Source organism: Zonotrichia albicollis, chromosome 15 (genome assembly GCF_047830755.1).
Source record: "Zonotrichia albicollis isolate bZonAlb1 chromosome 15, bZonAlb1.hap1, whole genome shotgun sequence".
Classification (NCBI taxonomy): domain Eukaryota; kingdom Metazoa; phylum Chordata; class Aves; order Passeriformes; family Passerellidae; genus Zonotrichia; species Zonotrichia albicollis.
The window spans coordinates 14,109,877-14,133,988 of record NC_133833.1 but is presented as its reverse complement, the minus strand read 5'-3'; the positions used below and the strand labels follow the sequence as shown (position 1 = coordinate 14,133,988).

The 24,112-nt window shown below is 39.7% G+C and overlaps 1 protein-coding gene across 4 annotated transcripts in view; it reads left to right on the top strand.

Moving 5' to 3' along the window:
• Positions 1–24,112, top strand: part of SLIT3 (slit guidance ligand 3) — a 482,838-nt gene that overhangs the window by 319,953 nt on the left and 138,773 nt on the right. For all 4 annotated transcript variants that reach the window (XM_074552528.1, XM_074552527.1, XM_074552531.1 and 1 more), the window contains exons 10-12: positions 2,760–2,831; positions 7,096–7,167; positions 16,410–16,481. In XM_074552528.1, coding sequence (XP_074408629.1) covers positions 2,760–2,831; positions 7,096–7,167; positions 16,410–16,481 — 216 coding nt within the window. The remainder of the gene's footprint in view (positions 1–2,759; positions 2,832–7,095; positions 7,168–16,409; positions 16,482–24,112) is intronic.

The following is a 24,112-nucleotide window of genomic DNA, read 5'->3' as shown; positions in this document are numbered from 1 at the left end:
ACAGGCTTATTTAATGCAGCCCTGGGCTTGGTGCCCTGGTTTGTGCCCAGGTTGGAGCCCACCTGCCCACAGACCCTGATGGGGGCCATGGTGCTGCTCTGGTGCCACCTGCAAGGTGGAATGCACTGAGCACAACATGAGATTCTTTAGTCCTTCATTTGCAAAGGGCTTCGTGGAATAAAGCAATGTCAGGTGCTGTGGTGGGAATACAGCAGCAGATGACAAGAGCCTTGTCCTTCCATTTCTGTACATGCCATCTGCTGCAGATTTTGTAGGAAAGGAGGAGGAGTTCATTAGGTAGCTTCAGAATGCAACTCTCAGATAACTCCTGTTTCTCGTGACCGTGTGCACAGGGGTTCTTGGATGAGGGAAGAGACGAGGATCTGACTCTGTGTTTCAGAAGGCTTGATTTATTATTTTATGATATATATTACATTAAAACTATACTAAAAGAATAAGAGAAAATGTTTCACCAGAAGGCTGGCTAACAATAGAAAGGAATGAAATGATAACAAAAGCTTGTGTCTCAGACAGAGAGTCCGAGCCAGCTGACTGTGATTGGCCATTAATTACAAACAAACCATCATGAGACCAATCCCAGATGCACCTGTTGCATTCCACAGCAGCAGATAACCATTGTTTACATTTTGTTCTTGAAGCCTCTCAGCTTCTCAGGAGTAAAAATCCTAAGGAAAGGATTTTTCATGAAAAGATGTCTGCAACAGTTTCTGTCTTGCTCTCCACTTTTCCTAGAAATCTATTTTTATTTTCTTTTTTATTTATTTATTTTCTTTTTTTTTTTTTTTAATTTCATTTTTTTTATTACTTGGGACCTGTGGCTAACTATTCCAATTTTGGTTATTTTTTTTCACCCTCTCTGGGGGCAGAAAACTCTGTGTATATTTCCACCCTTGAGTCACTAAAATTGCCCAGGAATTCTGCTTGTAAAGAGCTCCACGTTTCCCCCCATCCCTGTATTTGGGTTTTTCTGTAAGGGCTGCATGTGTGGTGTGGCTGAGCCCCATTTTCCATCCCCAGGGCCAGGAAATCGGGCAGGCATGACCCTCTTTTGTTCCTCGAAGTGCCTGCACAGAAACACTTGGGAGGAGTGAAACACGCGGCTGGCAGGCTGACAAAAAGCCTTTATGGGAAGAGTGTGTGCTGCTAATTCTGGTGACAAACACCCAACAATAGTGGCGTGCTGGAGCTCGCTGCAATTTGCATTTCACTGTGGACTTGCCAGAAATGAAATGTGTTATATTTAGACCGACTGGGAGGGAAATCTCAGACACTAATTCGGATCACAAAGCAAGGAATAGAATTAACTCTGATCACAACCTTTAAAAAATAGATGGCTAGAGATATAAAAGAGGGCGAGCACGTTGGCTGTACAAGCTGACTGTGCAAATATCAAAATATTTGTACTTAAATAGCTTCTTAGAGTACGAATGAGCTGGCAAATTATCTTGTTTTCAAGGGGATTCTTTTCTTTTGCTTATGAAAGCACAGATCACCAGAGGGATAGAGAGCTTACACATTTTCTCTCTACTATTCCCTAGTACTTTGCAAACCTTGATTTACTTCTCCCTTCTCCCATTTCACTTTATTGTCATTCCTGGTTCTAAAGTGTTTTTTTCCTCCCATCTGCATTGCTGCAGCAACTTGAAATGACTGGAGTGCCTCATTCCATCATTCCAATATGTTTTTGTATTTCAATTCTAAGCCATTTTCAACCACAGATTTTTTACTATTTAAACTGCTGCTTTTTAGGACACTTCAGTGAAAAAAAAAAAAAGACACAAAATTTCAGTAATAAATAAGAGCAAGGTGAAACCACATTTTGGTCTCAGTCCCAGCTCAGTAGAAATTTAGCTACCATGGTCAGTGGAATTAGTTGTTTGAGGATCCACTTTTACATTTCTAATGGAGATGAATATTTGAAGTTCATCTGAGGAGAAGCCATTCCTTTTAGCAGGAATTCAGGGAACTTGCTGACAAACACTTGAAAGTACTGTGGGGAAGGAACAGAAATTAATCTCAGTGGTTGCTGTAGGCGGTGTCTTAAAGCTGCTTGCATTTTATGTTAGTGATACATGCATTTATGGTACTTCATAAAGAATACTTCTTTCAAGTCAAATACTAGAAATAAAAACAGACTTTTTATGTAGTCTGGACCATATTTTAGAAAAATTAAAGTATTTGGTAGTTGGAATAGGAAGATGCAGTTCTCTTTTTTTACCCTTATAACATAAAATGCTCCCCATGCTCTTAAAAATATGAATTCATCTTGCAGTGAATTCACTTTGGTTTCTAGCATGCTCCCAGGTTGTTGCTCCTGAATTGGTCTGATTGTGTTTTTAATCTGCTGCTAAGCTGTCACAGCCTAGTCTAGCTGTCCATTTAAACAGCTACATTCTATTTATAACAGCTGGTCAAGGAAAGCATCTGTATTTTCTATTTTCTACCTTAACTTTAAAATGTGCCTACTATTATTTAATAATTCCATGAGCCTTAAAAGTCCAGTTTCGTTAGCTTGTGACATTTCTTCTAGACCAATTTAGCAATCGGAGAGATTATTTTATTTTTCTAAGTTGTTTTCTCAGTATTTTTTCTATTTAGTGGACTTCAAAATAATAACGTGTTTTGCACAAGACCCTGTAAAATTGCTTTATATTTCTATAAAATGTGCTGTCATAATTAATGTGATTCCTGTCCTGTAGCTGTGCAGTTAACATGTATATTGCTCTGTTTGTTTTCAGACGTTTGGAACAAAACCTCATCAAAATCATTCCCCCTGGAGCTTTCACCCAGTACAAGAAGCTGAAGAGAATGTAAGTTTTAATAAGACCAACATGCAAGAGCAATCATGAATCTTCTAGCTTCAAGTTCAGTATCTTCATTTTAGAAACATATTGGCAATTCTGTGTTGAAATCACTGGGGATCGCACAAATCATCTCTTCAGAGTGTAAGCAACAATGGAATTTGGTTCAGGATGCCTAACAGTGCATGAAATCCTTAATAATGCTTAATTTCACTTCCTATTATAAACGAAGTGATTTAATTAGTTGTTAGTCTGCTCAGACTTCAAACCTGCTTCCCCAGAATAGATTTGGAGTCCTGTTTCTCCTCTCATCCGTTTCTCCCTGTTTGCAGCACGTCAGGGTGGTGACCCCAGTTAGAGCAGGAGGAATTCTTTGCAGTGCCTTTGATGGGCTGATGTTGAAATGCTTTGACTGTTTACAAGAAAACAAAGAAACCTGCTGCAGCTTGTTTTCATGTCACTTAATCACCAGTAGATACCCAGATAATTCTTCCTTTTATTACCACTTTTGTTTTCTCTCTGGATTAAAAAAAATAATAACCCTGATGTGTAGCCGTGCTGTCATGCAGATAACACGGGGCATTCCCCCAGTCAGGTTTTTCTTTCATTTTTGAGTGATGTGTGAGAGATGCTGTGACAGTTCCACGATGATACAGATCATGGTAAAGCAGCTCAGCCCTGCTTCCCCACAGAAATGGAGATTTTGCTGCTGCCACTGGAGCAGAAACTTCCAGAAGTCATCCAGGCTTTGTGGATGAGCACTAATGCTGCTGGGAAAGTGCCTCTGCAGCTCTTCTCCGATGTGAACAATGCTGGAATTAAGACACTGCCAGCTCATTTCAGAGAACACACTGGATTATCAGATAGCCTTGGGAAACTGAAGTCAGCTTGCACCATACCAGAGATTTAAGGGCAAAATTGCTGTTTTCCAGTCCCAGCTTAGCAAGTTCCTAGAGCTGAAGAGCTGTAAATATGGATCTGAATATTTAACAGGTCAAGTCATCAATCTTAGATGGTCTCTATTCTTCTGTCTCTCTTCCAATATAGCTGTATCTATTTTTAAAGAAGTACTGTATTGGATAGTAAGATGGTAATTTCGGTGAATAATGATGGATCTCTTTTCAGTGACCTAAATTGTAACTTTTTTATTACTAAAATCACTACATAGTTCTTTCTAAGGTATGACTAATTTTAGATTTTTGTGATGTTTTACTGTCTTTTCATATTTCTTTGATGGGTGAAGTGTAGTTTTATGGGAGTTGACCAAAAAATACTCTTTAATGTAGATAGCTGCCCTATCCAACGCAGCACTTGCTATGTGAAATTATTAATGTTAGAATTTTGCAGCAGAATTCCATTAGCAAGTGGTGCTAACAGCTTTTTGGGGTATAATTGGCATACTCATTGAGATCTGAGCTCATCATGAAATAATAAGTTATTGTGGCAGATGATCTGTGCCAAAGCTTAGTTACTGTGACAGGATCTTGTGGGAGAACCTGGGACAGGTATTTGGGCTGCAGAATGTCCCCTAACAAACCTGATGTTTTGCCATTTGTTTATCCTCCTGTCTCCTTGTTAAAGTTTAGTTCCTGCTGGGCACTGAAGCCCTGGACTGAGCAACAGTTCTGTTACACATGGTTTTATTGAGGACATTTGTTTCAGTATTTAAAGAGATTATTGGCACCATCTTTTCAAGATTCCCGGTCCTTTTAAGAAAAAAAATATACTTTGGTGGAAAGATTATATCCTCAAACAAAAGAATCATCCATCCTTTTCCTTTAGAGGAAGGATAAGTTCAGTATCACTGCAGTTTTGTTAGCCTTTCTAAATTTCTGTCACTTTGATTTCAATGAACAATGCCATGGCAGAAAGATTTTCAATTTAATTAATGGATGCCCTACTGGGGTACAAATGCAGAACATTAATATAACTGTTGTTATTGTTACCATTAACTACTATAATAATATTTTATATCATTCAGGGTATTAGCATAATCCTGTAAATTGTATTGTGTTTTTCTTCTTCTGGTGAAAAAATATGCAAGAATGTTAGTGATAATAGTCCTCATTTGCAACTCTGTACACTCTGTATTTTGATTCTTTACTGAGTATTTCCTGCAAGATAATGAAGTTTCCTTTCCTTAGCTAATTGGATAACTGAGACTAATTATTAAATTAGATCCACTTGTCCAACATAATCTAGATATGACTTGATATTATTAGGTCAAGATGATAGCAAAAAATGTATATTAATTCAAGTGTTACACTTGCATATAGCTGCATTTTGCTATTTAGAATTATCTCTTCATCTTCCAGGATGGGAGAGTTATTTTGGTGATTAGATTTAGTAAAGGAGCTGAAACCTATTTTGTCTTGGGCTTAATCAGAATTGCCCACATTTCCTGTCTCTGCTCTTCTGAGGTTTTTAGCTAACAAGTTTGTAGAGCAGGAGTAAGAGCCAAGTACATGGAATAACTTTGAAGGTTGTGGTTGCACCTCTCTAGCTCTGATGCTTGTAGTGGCATTTCATGTTGTCAGACTAATTTTACCACATTTTAGCAGAAAACACATTGAGATTTCACAGGCTTGCCAGTAGCTCTGCGGAGTTGTGACATTTTTAAGCAGCTTCCACAAACTAAACTGTGTATGACATGGATTTTGCTGAGTACTGTTGTCAAATGAGAACAGTCCATTTTATATGTTGGAGATAATCAAGTAATCTGTTTTTAATAATGTTAGTCAACAAGAGAGTATTCAACCAATGCTATTAATAGTTTTGCATTTGGCTGCATCTAAAAATAAATCTGTTTTGTTTCAAAACCTTTTACAGTGAAGACATTTAAGCCATACAGTCATGTGTTACTCAGCATCTTGCAGGGTACCCTTGCTACCCTGGTGCAAAGTCAAAACCAATTTATGTCCCCAGCTGGTGACTGAGCACAGCCACCCTCCAAGGGGTGAGCAACAACCTTTTCAGAGGTTTCCATCACGCTGTCAGAGGTGCAGGGAGGGAGTGAGAGGTGACTGATACCATCCCTGCCTGAGTGCAATCCTGATAATTTTATTACATTTCCAGTTGAAGAGGCACACTCCCCCTGAGTGATTCTGAGATGGCCTAAACTAAGAAAATGAGCCTCATGTCACCTAAATTGTCCTAGTTGTGCAGCTTAGGAAAGCCTCTCTCTGTCTTGATGTAAATGAAATAAGGAATAGGACAATCTCACCAAAGCAGGCCAAACACAGGGAACAGAAATACCAGGACAAAATTGAATCCATTTCTCTCAGGCAAGTCAGGAGATGGAACCTCCTTATCTGACAGCAGTGGAACTTGGGCTGTAATGGAAAGGAAATAATGTGTCTAATTATCTTCTAATGCTGATTGCAGTGCAGTTGCATGAAGTGAGAGCGCCGAGCCCAGCGTGGCATTGCTGTCGCTCAGCACCATCAGTCACACACTCCTTGGGGTCCAGCCATGGGAGACAGCAAGGATGGCAATGCTGGGATGCATTCCCAGCATGCCAAAACACTGCTGAAATACTTCAATCAAAATCCAGATCCCCCTTTTTAGGTTCTTGCTGTTGTTCTGCAAACTCGCCTTGTTCTCGCAGATTTAAATTTCTCAATATTTAACATTCCTCAATAAATAGATAGGACTGATCCACTTCATACTTCTGCTTACTAGACAAAAAGCAGCAGTCAGCCTAAACAAGTTTCACAAAAACCGGTATAAAAATAAAAACAAATGTTCTTACTTTCAGGGTGACAAGTTTGGCTGCTGTAAGTTGAGCTGCAAAACCAAAACATTCCGTGAATCCTGTTCTGCTAGGCAAGATATTGTAGCAGAAAACATCAGTGGATTGCAGAGCCATTCTTTATGAGCTTTAAAAAAGAATCAAACCTTAGAAAAGTTACCAAAAAACAAACAAAAAAAAAATCCCACTTTACATGGCTAGATTTGAAAAAAGTTTGAGGACCTCATTATAGTTTTAACCAACATTATTTGTAACTCAAAAGATGTAGAGAATGGAAAACCTCTTAATTTTCTCATTAGTAAGTTCTCATTCAAGTGATATTTTATATGGAGTCTACTTGGATCCATAGCACATGCCCCAGTGGAAATATCAGTGAAGATGTACATGAAATACATGTTCATCATTTCTCTGAGATATGATCATTTACTTCTGTTTTATATCAAGTGTGTTCTTCCAATACAGTTAAAATATTTTCATTAAATTCCTGTTTACTAACACTTTTTCAAATCTTTCTTTTCACAGAGACATCAGCAAGAATCAAATAACTGACATTGCACCTGATGCATTCAAAGGCTTGAAATCTCTCATTTCATTGTAAGTAGAAAATAGAACTGAATGGGCATTTGGGGAGAGCTTGCATGTAAGAGGAATAAAAATGATAATGTGCTGTCTGGGGGAACATATGTTTCTGTGTGCAACTGCCAGCTTGTGTGAAGCATCTGATCTTTTGTAAATGAAAAATTTTGTAAATGAAAAATGAAGTTCAGAAAGGAGGACTGTCTGCAAGTCTCTCAGAAGGCTGCTGACTTCTGCACTTCAAATCACTTCAAACATTATTCAATCTCCTGTACCCGTGCACCTGCAGGCTGCTCCATGCCCCCACACTGCTCATGGCACACCAAAACCTCACCTTAGGCATGACTGGAGCTCTCAATCAGGGAAGAGTTGGGGAAATATTTCCATACTGGATTTTTCTTCTATAGTAATGAAATTACACTCTCTTTGGAGTTTTCTGGCTTTGTGTTATGGATTTTTTCTGAATGGTTTTTATTTTAGTTTTGGGGTTTTTTGTGGTGGTGGGTTTTGGTTTGTCTTTTTTTCTTCAAACTAGTTAGGGAAGGACTTAATCATAAGAAAATGTTTATATGCCTTAGCTATAATTACTACTTCATTAAGCTGGAAGGGGACTAAGATATGATTTCATACCGGAGATAAAAGGAAGGTAGGATCTCTTGACAGCCATTTGTTTCTCTTTATAGAACACAGAAAACTGATTTAGCACAAAGTTGAATTTACATGCAGCTGTATTTCAGCCTAGGTATCCATAGCACTATTAAAACAGTTGAGCTTTTAATGGGTAAAAAGAGCAAAAATCAGAAGCTGCATATTGAGGACAAGCTAGAATAGAGTGGTAGAAACATTGAGAGAAGAGGGAAGCACAACTAGAATTATATTTACCTGTATTAATTTTAAAAACAGTATGGAAACAATTATCTCATTAATATTCATATAACCCAGCTTGGTTTTTAAAAACTGTAGTTTGTTTCTACAAGCTGACATAAATTTATTTCCTGAATACTGGGTAATTCTGAGAAGCAGAATAATTTTTTCGCTAGAAGAATATCAGAAAGTTATTAAGTACTAAACTTCCATGTTGCAGTAAACTCCTGAGCCAGAATACAGAAGGATTGGCCCTTTTTTGTGCCCTGAATCCAGCTGGGAGAATGCCAGAAATATATATTAAGTGTTGCTGGTGTTTGTTAAATAGTTCAGGCGGTGTTATTCAACATGCTGTGGAAATGGTCAAATCCCTCACTGCTGTCTGGAAGCAATTCAGCAGGAGAGTGACATTCACTGAAGGCTACAGTCCTGGCTTGGTGTGAAACTGCTGCTGGTGCTGCAGTGCTGCAGCTTCCTGCTCCTGCCAAACCTCCTGGCTAGGATGGGCAAGACATCTCCACTGGGCTTGTTTTCCCAAGGCAGAATTTATTCAGCTTTAGCACAGTTAATTCAGATACCCCCAGGAGGCCTCAGGAGTGTGGGACAAAACACATCAGAGTGCACAGGGAGGAAATGAGAATATAAACTGGGCAGGAGTTTATGGTGCTTTGACTTGCAGACAGAAGCAGTGACATGACTGTGTATTCTCTGCCCAGTCGTCCAGGGCAATATTTTAAGTAAATGATGTTTGAATATGTTCATATCCAAGTGGCTGAAACAGTGCATTAGTTAATGCCAGTAGGTTGTGGCAGGGAGATGAGATGCAGCACAGCAAAGGCTGTAGCAAGGGAACTGCCTCCAAGTCTTCCCTTTGTTTGCCTCAGTTTCCCTCCAGCACAGACACACAAAGCTGTAAAACAGTTTCTCCTCTCCTTGGCAGCCTTGTTTATAGGACAGTATCAACTTTGGTCTTGGAATTATCAGCCTCCTTCTCTAGGGTCAGTTATCAGCTGGGTTTTACTTCCTTTAGAAAGGTTTTGCCCCTGCTGTTCACTGCAGGTAGGTCTTAAAGACGTTTTCCCTCTAGTTGCCAAGCCATGGTTAGTTCCTCATCTTTCATGACTGTCACACAGACCTGGCAGGTTCCTCCTCTAGTTCTTTCAGTTTCTGAGCCCTGTATATCTTTATGGAGCAAGATGAAATTCTGGTCAGCAGAATCTGGGTTTCTCTGAAAGCTTCCCCAGGTGAGGACACCTTGGATTTGCCAGCCCTCCCAATGTCACTGCCAAAGGGGAAAGGACAAGGAGGCAGGAATGAAGTCAGACAGTGGCTTACCAGTGTTTTCCCTCTTAGCAGCTCAGTCCTTTGGGTGCCCAAGGCCCAGTAACTTCACTCAGCTGTGTGCCCTGGAGGAGCACTGCTCTGCATAGGAGGAACAGCTCTTTCTGTTCCTGCACCTCACTCAGGTGGCATTGGTGCTTGCATTTTAGTGAGACATCCCTGAGGTTCACTCTCTGCACAGAGCACGATTTGCAGCCAGCTGAGCTCCAACCAGAAGAAAGGAGGGGAAAGTATTAATGCACAAATGAGAGTAAGCAACTTGGTTTCCATTAAAAATTGAGTGCTGCTGTACAAACTAATATCCCTGTGCTGGTTTTTTGCCTGTTTTTATCCCCATTTTGTGCTCCTCCCTCTGCTCCCTGCTTGCGCGCAATCACAGTGCTCCCTATGGGTCTGGGGAGCCAGAGTGCTGCTCTGGAAGGCAGCCAGCCTTGTTAGTGTGCCTGCCTAATGCAGGCCTGGATTTAGTGGGCTCTGCTCTGCTTTCTCCTGAACTCAGCTTGGCTTGGTGTTTCCAGGCAGAAATGCCTCTCAGAGCACTCTGCCTGTGGTACCTGTGTTGAGATGGTAGGGAAAAAAAAAGTGCATTGCAGTTTTGCAACATGGGAATGTTTATAACAGAAGCTGTTTCCTCTAAAAGGTCTAAAACTTAAATCTTCTAAAAGTGCTAAGTGATCCATGTGCTAGCAGGCCATAAGTTTTTATTGTAAATCTATATATTTTCTCTAATAAGGAATTCACCTATGGGAGTCAAACAGGACACAAAATGATTATACTTGAAAGCAACCATTTCTACCTTGGGCTTTCTCTGCATTTAGCAAAAAAAAAAAGAGGCAAATTTGTTCCTGTAGGGCACTCAAGACTTCTCCATTCCTCGCATGCAGAAAGAAATAAGTTATTTTCTCTATGCCCATTTTTCAGTGGATTTTGTTCCCTCTTCATATTTTTTCTTTGGATCAATAAATTTCTACTTAGAAACATTTGGGGATGCACATAACTTCTTTTTTCTCCTGATGTTACAGAATAAGGAACTGTAATCATTATGATTTAAGAACTTTTTCCTGGAGTTTCCTGGCTTTTCTTTTTCTTCTTGTTGTGCTAGAAGAATTAGTCTTGCTATGCAATAGTTCCTTCATACAATTATGAGAGCAAATAGTGCCCTTGCATTGAGCAGCGTGGCAAAATTGGTTGTTTGCAAAGGAATGTGTTACCTGAATTTGAAGGTAAAGTTTGATAAACATTGTTTGTAGTACGTGGTGTTTGTGTTCCATGGTTAGCAGGGCCTCTGCAGGAGCAGGGTGGTTAATGGTTAATAACAGCAGTGGTTAATAATGCTCTGGCATGGGGGACAATAGCAATAACTTCATATTTTCAAGATTGCTGCACACACTTTCTAAAGTAAATTAATTTTCCATTTAATCAACCCAGAATCTGTCTGGTATCAGTGAGAGAATTGTATCAGCATTTGGTTATTGTTAATAGTATCAGAGATAAATGTGATTCCTGGGGTCAGTAAATGTCCCACCAGTGCAGGTTTGGAAGGCCATATCCAGACTGTCTGGGGACATTTTATGGGATATGACAAAACAGTCTAAGCCTTCAGGGTGTTAAACTGCATGAATAAGTTTTAGACCATTGCAGAGGGAGAATTCCTTTGGTTTTGTTCATATACTGAATTAAGCTAGTGAACACTTTAAAAGCTTAGATCAGCCTGGGCACAAAGACAAGAGACAGCTTAGGTTTTGACATAGCAGTCCCATTTAGACCATCATCTCCTGGGTGATGATGTATGGGGTGTCATTCATGGTGATTTGAAATCTGCAATAAAACACTGTCTATTGCAATAGCTGACAAACTTATTTTAAGGTAACAAATTGCTTTGGATAGTTTTACTGTGATTTATTTAGCTTAGCTTGTTCTGAAGAAATATGAAATAGTGCAGGGGGAAAAAAATTACAAGTCTAAGTTTCTTTTAGATATTAGATATTTATTGCTGTTTTTATCCCTATCAATTTGTCCTCTTCTGAAAACCTGAATTCGTGTTGAGCCTGTGCCATTGTACATAGCTTGGGAAATATAATTCTTCCTAGCAAGAATTGTTTTCACAGTCTGAAGGAAAGTTAAAAGTGTTCTGAGGACTGAAAAAGACATTGCATAAAGTCACAATTTGACACTTCAGTAAGAATGTTTCAGCCCAGCCAAAATAAAGGAACACTTAGCTGGAAACCATATGGTCTAAAGTAAGGGATTCTGTGCTAGGCTTTCATACCTCAAAAAGCTCTGTGTCACCTTCAAGGGAAAAATCTCTGTATTCTGTGATCTGACTTAATGAAGCAGCTAAATTGCAGCTACATTTGCAAGTAAGGAAGCTGAGGAGCAGAGACATAAAATAAAGAGCACAGCAATTATTGTTTCACACCCTCGAGGTGGCGTGTTAAACGTCAGTGCATCTGAATGGCCATGTATTGGTAAAGTCAGGGCAAATTCCCTCTGTTTAAAATGGTGCAAGAGGCCAGAATGGATAGAGACTGTGAAGAATCAATGTAAATTTCGTGTTTTAGGACCCTTCTGCTGAAGGTTTGGTCCATCATTGATTATATTCTCACCCAGCACATTTGTGGCTACGTGTGGTCCCTGTGCTTTCTGTGTGTATGGTGTGTCCCACAAGTGCAGATCAATCTGTGCAGTGACTATTTTCACTGTTTAATCTTTATTTTAGAATATCATGAGTTAAACAGCAAAACTTGAAGCTTAGTAGTAACAATTAGTTATTTAATTGGAAATTTAATATCTAACATGTCTTGGGATAGATGCATCGTTAGGGGACTATTAAAATATGATGCCAGAATCAGCCTAAAGAAACACAATGCCTCATTTGTGGCTGTTTTATATTTGTGTAACTTCTTGTTGCAGATCCATAATGACTCTTCAGGGTGCTGCTCCCAGGGATTTCCAAAGCTTGCAGTGCTGCCAGGGGTTTTGCTTTATGTGCTGTGCTATTTGTCAGACCCATGGCTGACTTACTCTCCTAAAGATGAGGAGCCAATGAAGAATCAGGAGCAAAAAAAAAATTTTTTTGGTGTTCTAATTAATGTTGTAATTCACTGATTCACTGTCTATTGGCAGCAATTACTAAAATACTTTTATTTTTATTACATGTTAACTTTGTTAGTGTGTTTTTAATTTTAAAAAAAATGCTTTGTGTCTAGAATTTCAGGTGCTTTGGGATAGAGGAAGGGTTGTGTCCCTGTGCCAAGCTTGCACATTGGCCAGGACACCTGCATGTCCTGCAACACGTGTGGGGAAGCAAGTGAGCAGCACTTTTAGAACTTGTAATGCCAAAGGGAAAATCTCCTAAAATTTACCTCTGCTGGAAAAAGCACTGGAGATTTAAATGAAGCTCCTGAATTGAATGGGTCATGTTCCCTGCTAGATGGCTTTTTTAAGTTGGTGGTTTTTTGGTTGTTTTTATTTCGTTTGGTTGTTTGATTTTTGTTTGGTTTGGGGATTTTTTTTGTTTGTTTTGGTTTTTTTAGGGCTTTCTTGGGTTTTTTTTGACTTTTTGGTTTTTTTCCATGGTTGGTTGGCTGTTTTTTGTTTATTTTTGTTTCGGGCTTTTTTGGGGGGGTATTTGTTTTTTTGGGTTTTTTTATGGCATTTTTGTTGTTGGTTTGTTGGTTTTTGTTTTGTGGGGTTTTCCTTTGAGTGCTTGGGGGTTTTTTTGTTTTGGTTTTTTTTGGGGTTTTTTTTGTGGTTGGTTGGGATTTGTTTTTAATTTTGAGGATTTTTTAGTGCTTGGGGGTTTTTTTGTTTTGTTTGTTGTTTTTGGGGGTTTTTTTTGTAGTTGGTTGGGTTCTTTTTTAATTTTAGTTTTTTAGGGGGCATTTGGGATTTTTTTGTTTTGTTGGGGTTTTTTTGTGGTTTTTATTTTAATTTTGTAGTTGGTTGGGGTTTTTTCCCAGGTATTGTTTTGGGGCATTGTATTTTTTTATTTTGTGGGTTTTTTTGGTTGGTTGGTTGGTTTTTTTGGGGGGAGATTTTTGTTGTTGGTTGGGTTTTTTTCTGTTTTGTTTTGTAGGGTTTTGTTTGGATGTTTGTGTTTGTTTGGTTTTTTTTTTTTGTTGCATGCGTTTTGTGTTTGTTTGTTTGTTTGTTTGTGTTTGGTTATTTTTGTCGGGGTTCTTCTGTTTGGTTCCTTTTTCCCCCTGAGCTGCTGCAGAGGGACCTTGGGGTGCAGAGCAGAGAGAGGGGCAGTGGGAGAGGAGAGGAGAGGAGAGGAGAGGAGAGGAGAGGAGAGGAGAGGAGAGGAGAGGAGAGGAGAGGAGAGGAGAGGAGAGGAGAGGAGAGGAGAGGAGAGGAGAGGAGAGGAGAGGAGAGGAGAGGAGAGGAGAGGAGAGGAGAGGAGAGGAGAGGAGAGGAGAGGAGAGGAGAGGAGACGGGCATGGCAGCAGACATGGCATCAGCTCATTTGGCTCTGAGCACTGCTGAGCATGAATATGAATTAGAGACAAGTGCCTGAGCTCTCATACTGACTTTTGTTTAGCTGCTAATCTGTTTGAATGCTAATGTGCCACATGCACATAAGCCAAATTAGTTTGGAAAAGGCTTATTTTCCTTTTGGTGGCTTCTAAATATTCAGAGCTTTGCTTTATTTTATAAGTTACTTTGATCTATTTTGCTCAAAATAATAAAGAAGATGTATAAACACATCCAAGGTTTAAAGTTCAGTAGCACACTGCACTATAACCTTTTGACTCACAAATTAAAAAAAAAAAATTGCTCTGAGAGTCTTATTTTGATATTTGCATTCAGTAGTGCCATAGGACATCAGTGGTGATATTTCTTTAAGATTTTGTTTTACCTCTACAGACAGAATAACCCTTAGGGTGGAGTGGGGATGATTTTACTTTCCATGGGCATTTTGTAAAACTTAGCTCTCAATTCCTCTTTGCAGTTGTGCTATGCATTATTGATGAGCACTGATGATCCTTCACAAAACTGAGGAAGATGTTTCTCTGACATCCCAGAGTTTGCAGTCTAAACTCAGTGTACAGATGACACACTAAAGCTAAAGGAAGGTTTTTCAGAAAGACTGGGAGGTGCAGAGGAAGCATGCTGGGTTCTGTGGGCATTGATGGTTTAACCTTTTACAAGTATTTTGTTTGCAGAGGTTTTGCTTCTGCTTCCTAATACAGGTGCACACATCTTTGTGCAGAAAGAAATCTGTGAGTCAGCCTTTCACATGTTGGTTTAGAGCCCAGGGAAATCCAGGGTCTTGAATGTTCTGTCTAAATGATCCTTTCCAAGTTCAGCCATCATTTCTGTCCGGTTTTGGATGGATATTATAAAAATCTTCATGTATTGCATTACATTTTGTTGAAATAAGAAATTGTGTGTGTTTTCTGAAGCTAAAGTTAAGAAACAATCAGAAAAATTTGGAAACATTCATTGCTCACAAGAAACACTAATGGGAGCAGCACATTACAAACACCTCCTGATTCTGTACTAGATAGAGAAATTGTTAAATTTGTTTAGAGAAAATAGAATGCTGGATGACCCTGTGTTTCTTGAGTAGCACTTCAGTTCCTGCTAAACTGCAGAAGTAATGAAAAATTTGGTTTCAGTTTGGGTTTTGGCATTTAAATGGTGTTGCTGTGTTTAGGCTCAGAAATGAGCTGCTCTGGGAAGGCTCCCACAGGGGTGATGGACTCCCAGTGACTGATGAAGAGCAAACTGAAGTGGTGATGCTCTGGGAAGGCCAGGGGGTATTGGAAATGGTCTGCTGTGCTAGGAGTTCGGTTTTCAGCATGTTCAGCTCTCCCTAATATTTCAAATGTTGTCAGGCGGGGTAAGACAGGATTTCAGCCAACATCCAAGCCTCACATGGTCTTTTGATTCTTTGCCAGCCTATTGTTCCACATGAAAAAGTGAGGGAATCAACAAATTTAGTGACACACAAGCAGCAGAATTTTGGCATTTGCTGGTTTATAACCATTTGCCATGTCCTTTGTAGAGCATAAAAATTACATAAATTCTGGTTTTTCCCCAGTTTAAAATGTTTAGGTAAGGCAAAATGTTGTCAGAGGGAGCCTCATCATCTTCCCTTTTATCAGGAGTCACAGAAACTCCTCAGCCACTCTCTGGTTTTTACAAATGATACCGACCTGCAGAAATGACATGAGCTCATACTTCAGCCGTGATTGAATTTCTGGTGTTCCTGTCATACATGATTTTGCTCTGATCACTGGGTAACACATCTCAGCATAATGGTGGTTCTGTCTCTCTTCCCCCTTCATTCAATTTCTAAGGATAATATATGTGGATTGCTCCATTAAAAAAAAAAAAGAAATATTTTTAATGTTAAAACTGAATCATGGATATCAGGTCATATATTTATGGTTGATTAAATATACACAGTGACTCTCATTTTTGTTATTAAAGATTTACTGATTTTTATAACTAAGCTATACCTAAATTATTTTTGAGTTCCTGAAATATATGTCTATTTCCAGTTCAGCATAAATTTCTTTATATTAGTTCATTGAAATGGTAACAGCAGCTGGTGAAGCCATAATATTTTATCCAGTGATGCCTGTGTCACATTTCATGCCAATTACTGTATCTTAAGAGACTCAGTTATATGAAATTTTATCGACAACCAGCTTGTGCTCTCTGGCTTTTAAATTCGGTATTACTGAGCAGAATTCTAGGTTTTTACATCAGACAATGTGCCTTTCAGTGGCTAAAATATTTCTAAAGAGGATGGGGAAAAAAAAATCCTTTAACAGAATGAAAAATATTTCAGATACAGTTTTTGGATGATGTCCAGTTTCTACATTAAAAATGCCTTCCAACACCAGACGAAGCCTGAATCATAACGACTCATTTAATGCCATGTGCTCTCTGAAAGGAAAATGAGATCAGTGGTTAAATGAAATGCCCACAGATCCTGGGCATGGTGCACCATGATCAATAAAGATGATAATGCAGAGATGTGGGAGGACACTAAACTGGGCTGTTATTTAAGATTTATTTTGTCTTCCTGAATCTTTCAGAGTGCTCTATGGAAACAAGATCACGGAGATTCCCCAGGGCCTTTTTGATGATCTTGTGTCTCTGCAGCTGCTGTGAGTATGATCCCTTCCTGTTCTTTATTTTACTGACTAGCTAGATTTACTGTTCTTTCAGCTCCTGGCATTAATAGAACCACCTTTTCCACTGAAAACTCTCTGGGATGTGCTAGTCTGTTGTTCCTGTGTCAGGCAAGAGGGAGGCAAGGGCTGAAAAAACTAAAAAAGGAAGGTGTCAACAGTTTTATAGCAGAGTGTGTATAATGGATAATAGACACAGAGGATTTAAGTGTGGGGAGGAAATGAGAGACTCTGTCCAAGAAAGGAAATTTGGTCACTGGCTGATGCGTGGGTGGGGATGCCATCTGATTGTTTTTACACATTTAGCACTTGTGGTTCAATGTCTGGATCCTTGAGGGCTTCTGTGCTGCAAGAACCTGCTGGGGCAAGTGAAAGGGCAATGTGAGAGCTCTGACTGCTGCAGCTCCTGCTCAGTTCCACATTCTTGTGATGTCAGATGGAGCTTAGCTGCAAGAGAAATGATTTTACAATATATTGTTATTTAAAGTATTTTATGCCATGTGTGATTTAACTTGCAGTCATGATCAGGGTAAGATATATAGAGAGATATTGGTTATGTATTAATGGAGAAGAAAAGATTTTCTAAGCCAAATGTGAAATTGCAAATTTCACTCACTTGGTCTCCATGATCACACTGGGAACCAGTAACTCCTTCAAAGGGAAGGGAATCATCAGCCAGTCAGTAGAGGGAGCAGCAGGGAAGTGAGTTTAGAGTATTCCTGGTGTTCTGGTTACCATAATGGATGATACACTCCAAAAATAAAGGTGATGTATCAAAAGTGAGTCAATTCTGGTTTATGTCACATACAGCACACCACCTCAAATGGTAAATCATATTTAATATAGAATGTGAAGTAGCTTTTAGACATGTCCCTTGAAGCCTTTCTGACAACCCTGATGTAGCCAGCAATGACTTTCCCCATGATTATTATTGCCATTGTCACTGTGACTGCAGCCTGTGCTGCCCTTATATGGGATATCAAAGTATGCTTAGATTTACATCAGCATTCATGAGCAAAGCCAAGCAAGTGAAATGGAGTCACTGAAATGACTCTCTATGCTGAGTGAGGGACTACTCAGATGTGCAATTTATCCCTAAGACCTTGATTGCAGGCATGGAGCAGAGCAGGGCAAGCAGGAGCCCCTTGGTCTGGCTGTGACAGTGCCTGGGCTGGGGCACTGGGGAGCTGCCCATCACCTCATCCTCACCCTTTTCCTGGCAGCTCCTTTCCTCTCTCCTGCCCCAAACCTCACAACTGTTCTGGTACTTCACTGTTTCCCTGCCTGGGCAGTAAGAGAAATTTTGGGGATGGTTTGCCAGGTGTGAGAACAATGATTATGAAAGTGTAGAGGAGCTGGGACTCTTCCCGCATTGAGGAAAAAAACTGTGCTTTAAAAAATCTGACATTTAAAACCAACATCCCCAGCCCAAATATTTTACAGTTGCAGCTTTGAAGTGATACTCTTCAAGACTTGTTCTGTCTCATCCAGGACACTTTACAGATAGAATCCTTCCCAGGAGGAAAATATAAATAAGAAAATCACTCAACACATGGATCATCATGTCCCATAAAAATATGGGTCTAGAACTTCTGCATAAGGCATTAAGCAATTTTTAACTCCTTTATAGAACAGTCCTAGGCTGCATTTAGAGCAGGCCTTTAGTGAAGTGAATATTTAACACAAGATACATTTGTTTTTAGTCAGAATTGGCTCGAGTGATGCCTTGTTATTAAGGAAACAAAATCTGTGTGCCAGGGAATTGCTGAAAGGTGTTTTGCTTCAACTGTTTAAACATTCTCAAGCTGAGACGATGTAAGTAGGTTGCCCTGTTTTGGGATTCCCAAAATACCATGACCCTGGAGCCTTCCAGGGTCTTCTTGAGAGTGTTTGTATGTAAAGTATCTTTTGGCAAGGAGAGCATTGAATGATCATGTTTTAAATGCAAACAAATGTCTGCAGCTTTTTGGATTGTGGCTTTGAAGCAGCTGCTCTGGGATTGCTTGTAGTATTTTAATGGCTACTAAAAAACAGAATAAATGGCATTTGTTGGTCTTAGACCTGCTGTTGAAGAACTGGAAGAGTGCCCTATGATTAGATCTAATTTAGTGTTCCATGGGCACTAGATTGGATTTCTTCTTATTAGTCTGGAGACACTCTGATAAGAGCACTCTGATTAAGGTATCCTGGTAGCCTGCCTGATTTCCTGAGATGGAGCAGGAGCAGTTTAGAAAATGTACTGGCTTTATGATAAAGCAGGACACAATGAGAAGAAGGGAGTCCTTGTGGGTGCTGTATTATTTAGAAGGAAAAAAACTATTATTTAGAAAGAAAATATATTATTTAAAAGGAAAAAATGATTACTATGACATTTCAGAACAGATAATATTTTTATTAATTGTTTGGATATAACTAATCAGAGGTTATCAGACATGTAATTATTCTCCAGTTTAAATATAATGTCACACTATAGGCCAGAATTATTCTGTATTTTGGCTGAATTGCTCTCTGTAAGGGCCTAACACCTTCAGACACTACCACTGGTGTAAGGTGCCCCATAGAGGAGTTTTCATCTCAGGTATGGTCACATCCTCAAGTGTCCTGTTTGACTTTGGTGTAGGGGAAATGAATTCAGAATAAGTTTTACATCACCTGGCTGGCATCAGCATTTCCACATTCCTGCCCTATAAGGCAGAGGTGGTAAGCCAGTATTATGTTATATTTGGCAAGAAAATAACTAGCCATGGTTAGATAATAAGGGTTTGGAGGATTTTTGTTGAGGGATTAGGGTGTGGTTTTGCTGGGCTTTTTTTAAAACCCTATGGGTTTAATTCAAAATGTTGTTTCTGAAGTTTTCATTATAAGTAACCACCTTAAGTAGTTAACATTCCCCACAAAAATATTTGCAATTGGATTTTTGTTAAATTGCTGATTTCACAAATCTTATGTGTTTCTTAAGCATGCAATGGTAACCAACAGAGCAGCCAAAATCATTCTTCAAGTCCAGCTCCACATCTGTTCTGTGGAGCAGAAGCTTTTCTTGGACCATGGAGTTTTCCTTATCCTGTTTGAAGGTGCCAGAGGAGAGGATGATAGAAAGCTTTGTAGCTACTGTACCCTATCCTCACACATTCTTCTTTTCAGCAGGCTGTATCAAGTGTCTTCTGGGAGTTTTAGGTCAATTTGGGTTTGAGAGATCTATGTTGTTTTCCAGAAAGGGATATCTGTTTCTTTAGCTTTTGTGGTTTTTTAATACAGTGAATGGAAAATTTCGTTTTATTGGGGGATGCATCCAAGCTGTGAAACAGTGTTTGATTAATTTAATTGTTTGCATTTCTTGCATTTAAATACCAAAAGAATGGCAAAGGCTTCAGCTTAAGGTGGAAGTTTTCTAGTGACCATTAGCTAAGGATGGTTAGTCCAGGAGACCTTCAGCTGACCTTGGGCTTTCTAGAAGCTGGAAGACATTTAAATGTCCTGCTCGGCTGTCCTTGAGCTCCCCTGGAATGTGGACAGGCTCTTGCAGGAGCCCCTGAGCTTGCCAAGGTGCTGCCAGTCACTGCAGAGGGGGCTCAGCCTGACCCTGCAGCTCCTTCCCTTGGGGCAGCCCTGGGACAGACAAACCCAGCCCAAAGCACAAATAAACCTGAGGCAGCCACTGATAACTCAGGTTTAGCTTTTATATCCTCCAGATTCTGTTCTGCTTTAGTGTGTAAGTCTGGGCTTCATATGAGGGGCTGGTGAGCTCTCTGCACAGAGCAGGGAGACAAAACAATTCCTGCACCAGCTGTGGACCCAAGGACAAATGATTCAAATCTCAGGCCCAAGAGCATAAATGGTAAACTGAAGAGAGAAAACAAGAAGGATGGCACTTCATAGGCTAAAGCTGTAATTGGACAATTAGCTCCAATATGCTAATAGACAAAAACTTTAAAAAGTGTGAGACCCCAGGACTGTTGTCCATTTTTTTGTAGCCATTTTGGGTTGTGCTGCCCCAGGTGGATCCATTGAGACCTTTTCTTAAATCCCTACTTTGTTCTTTAGCTCCATCTAGTCTCTGTTCTAGGCCAGCCTTCACAAGGCACCACCACAGGCACTGAGTTTGTGATATTTGTCACTTCTAAGCAGCACACTTCCCTCCCTGCAGCCAGATTAAAGCCAACATTCTGGGAGCCTTTTGTTGCAGCTGTTGTGACACTCTACTCCTGGAACAAGGGGCTGCCATCAAATCTCTGCTCTTTAAAGAGGCTGCAGAGCAGAATAATATGAGGGACGAAGTCTCATTTTTCAAATGTCTGGCAAGTATCAGTTTTCAATAAATCCTTTTCCTTGAGGAAATTTACTTTGCATAGTTGCTAATTGTACAAGCGCTCAGGAGTGTTGATCCTAAATCTTCTGCTTGTGATCCCCATATTTTACTGAGCAAGGAAAATCCCCATGGTGGGCTTTGTTTTGGTGTTGCTAAACATCAGGAGATCTGCTCCTCTGGTACATATATATTAGAATCAGAGGCTTGTTGTGTTTTTCTCCCAAAAAACGAAGCCAGAAGCTGACAGCCTTCTCCTCTCTCACCTAATATCTGGGCATTAGGGAAAACTCAAGGCTGCAGTTGAAAAAGACCAATAATCATACTGGTGCCTGGAGATTGACATATTGACAGATAAAGTGATGTCAAAAGTGGTGACAAATTATCAGTCATCTAACCTGGATTAAAATTGGAACTAGATATAATATTTACAACTCCAGCTGACCCTAAAATAGACTTGTATGAAGTGACAAGTCATGTGTGTACTTTCAGAAACTGCTATCATCAGTCTTCCAAAAATTCAACAGGTCAAATTTTGGTTTGAGTGATTCTTATTTTTTTGTAACTTGATTTTTATGCTGGTTTTTTTGTGATGAATAAGGCAGATACTTGGTATCCCCAGCTCTTTTCTGGTGAAGTTGCTTGAAAAGTATCTTCATGGTGGATTTGCCAAATTTGAAGTGCTTGTGTTGATTTTTAATTCTAAACTGAATGCCAGTACTGAAGAGCTTAAAGCAGAATCTACCAATTATTTATTGTGTACTTTTGGGACTTGATAGAATCTCAAAGAGAATGCTGTGATGTACAAACTCATACAGAGTATTTAAAAACAACAGAATGTACATAAATTCCAATATTTGAATTGTATGCATTGCACTGTTGTATACATAAATATATAAACCAGCTATGTAAACAGTACAGAAATGTCAGAATAAAGAAAGTGCAGTTTTCCATTTACAAGTCTTTAATAGCCCAGTAGTTTCTTCTCTTCCCCATAGTGATCTGGGCTTTAAGTGATGTATAAAATCTTATTCTGTGGAGTTCCTAATTTTTCTCATGGAGAATAGACAACAGGCAGTAAAAAAAGAGCCCTTGTGACTGACGTAAGGGGAAAACATTTTCACAATGATGTCAGGTATTTGGAGTAGACTGCCCAGAAAGCTAAGCATCCTCTGTCCCTACAAGATTTAAAAGACCAGACTTTATCCAGACTGGATAAAACTCAATCTGACCTTGTAGCTCATCCTCTTTTGGCAGCCTATCAGGACAAGCAACCACTGGAGCTTCCTGGAATTCTGAATTACCCTGTGATCTGGTGAAATGCATTAACTGTGCATGAATGAGTCATGCTTTGAGTGGGTTTCAGACCAGATGACCTGGAGGTTCTATGCAACCTATGTCATTTCTGGGATCTGTGAATCTAAATTCTTAACAAAATGGCATATGAGCTTTTCTCTTGATTACTCAGAATATTTCTGGCTACAGCATAGAGACCATGCCACCCTCGTCCTTCCAGTCCAGCACAGAATGCTCTCTGCACAGACCTGTTTAATAGCTTTAGAATTGCTTTCCAGCCATTTGCCTCAAGCTCCTTTTCCTTCAGATTTCTGCATTTAGGTTGCTATTGTGATAATGTTGCTAAACTCAATAGCCGCTGTTAAAAGTGAGGGAGCAGCATCTGCCAGACTCAGAAATGCAATTACAGTCAAGCACTAATGACAGAGTGCAGCAGCATCTGCCTTTCCTGTGTCGCTGGTGCGGCCTGGCTGCATGCAGGCTCCCAAAGCACTGCTCATCCCTGTGCCAGTGTGAGCAGCAGCCTCTGGTGCTCTGAGCAGCTCTCCTCACTGTTATTGCACACAAACCCAGCCCTGAAAGCTGGGAAAATGTGTTTGTTCCATTGTGCATCTGAATTATCTTGTGGTTATCTCGAATCAGCTGTGATTGTACCTGCAGGCCGAAGTTGGACACTGTTGAATTTCAAACAGCTCAAGTCTGTGACAACTCGTGTTTATAATTCTCCAGGTAGTACCAGAAGTACCACAGGATTGTTTTGTGGGTGGTGTTCAACCAGAGCTGGAGATTTTTGGATCAGAAAAGGAATTTCTGAAATCTCTTTCTAAATTCCCACCAAACCAACGCTGTCAGACTGTGCTCTGCACTTCCTTCTTGACTCATTATCAGCTTCTGACTTTTCCATTTTAATTTACTGTGAATAAATTTGTCATCACCATCATCCAGTTTCCTGAACATGGAGAAGCACTTGAAGCTGGTTAAGCAAGCATGATGATGATTTCATGCTGTTTATTATCAACTGAAGCACTGACAGGCTCTTCAGTGGTCAGTCATCACATTAGCAAATGTAAATTTCAGTAGATGTTTAAATATCTCGACACAGTGAGAGACAATCAAAATGCTCCCTGACAGTCCAGACCATCTTAAAATGTTCCTGAAACTTAATAGAATTATTTTGCCAATAACTAGGCAGGGGCACACACAGTTCTGTGTGTAGATGTTGTTTTTCATTGGCTGCTGGGATGACCAAGTGCTTGACTAGATATTGCTGTAGTGACACTTCAGCTGTTCTCCTGTGAAAAAATGTGTTAAATCAAGGATAACACTTGATTCCCTGTAAATTTCAAGAGAAAATTCTGAAAAATTCATGCTAATTTTTTTTTTAATTCTTGTAACAGATATTATGTATTCTAAGGAACGCTTTCTGCTGAGAATTCTTTCCTTGCTGCCTTGTAGTGCCTCTGAATGTAGGTGAAGCCTGCAACTATTGATATTCTATAAAGGTCATGCCTGTTCAATTTGTATTCTGCTGTTAGCCAGGCAAAACTGTTACCCAGTTCTCCTCTCCCTTACAAGTCTCCTGTGCCTCTTACGTCTGTTTTTTTTCTGGTGAATTCTCATTTTCCCCAGTGGAGTCTGGCATGTGGGATGTGCCAGCCAGTTCATGGGATGCCAAACATTTTCATTCTCATCGTGTTGTCGTTGCTGTCAAAACACAAAGCTGGTGAAAAAGGAAGAGAAGCTTTTTCAGTGCCTTGGTGCAGCTTTTCTCCCTGACACTTTCCTTTAGTATTTAGGATGATTCCTGCTCGATCCTGGAGCACCAGAGGCCAGCCTGCAGTCCCTGGCACGTGTAAGGTTGTCAGGCTGCTGTTGATTCTCCCAGTTTTGTGGTTATTTCCTGATAGTTTGATTACTTGACCTCACTGAGATAAAAATACAAACATGGCTGAGGGTAAAAGCCATATAAACATTCCCATTTGCTCTTAAAAAACAATTTTTTCAG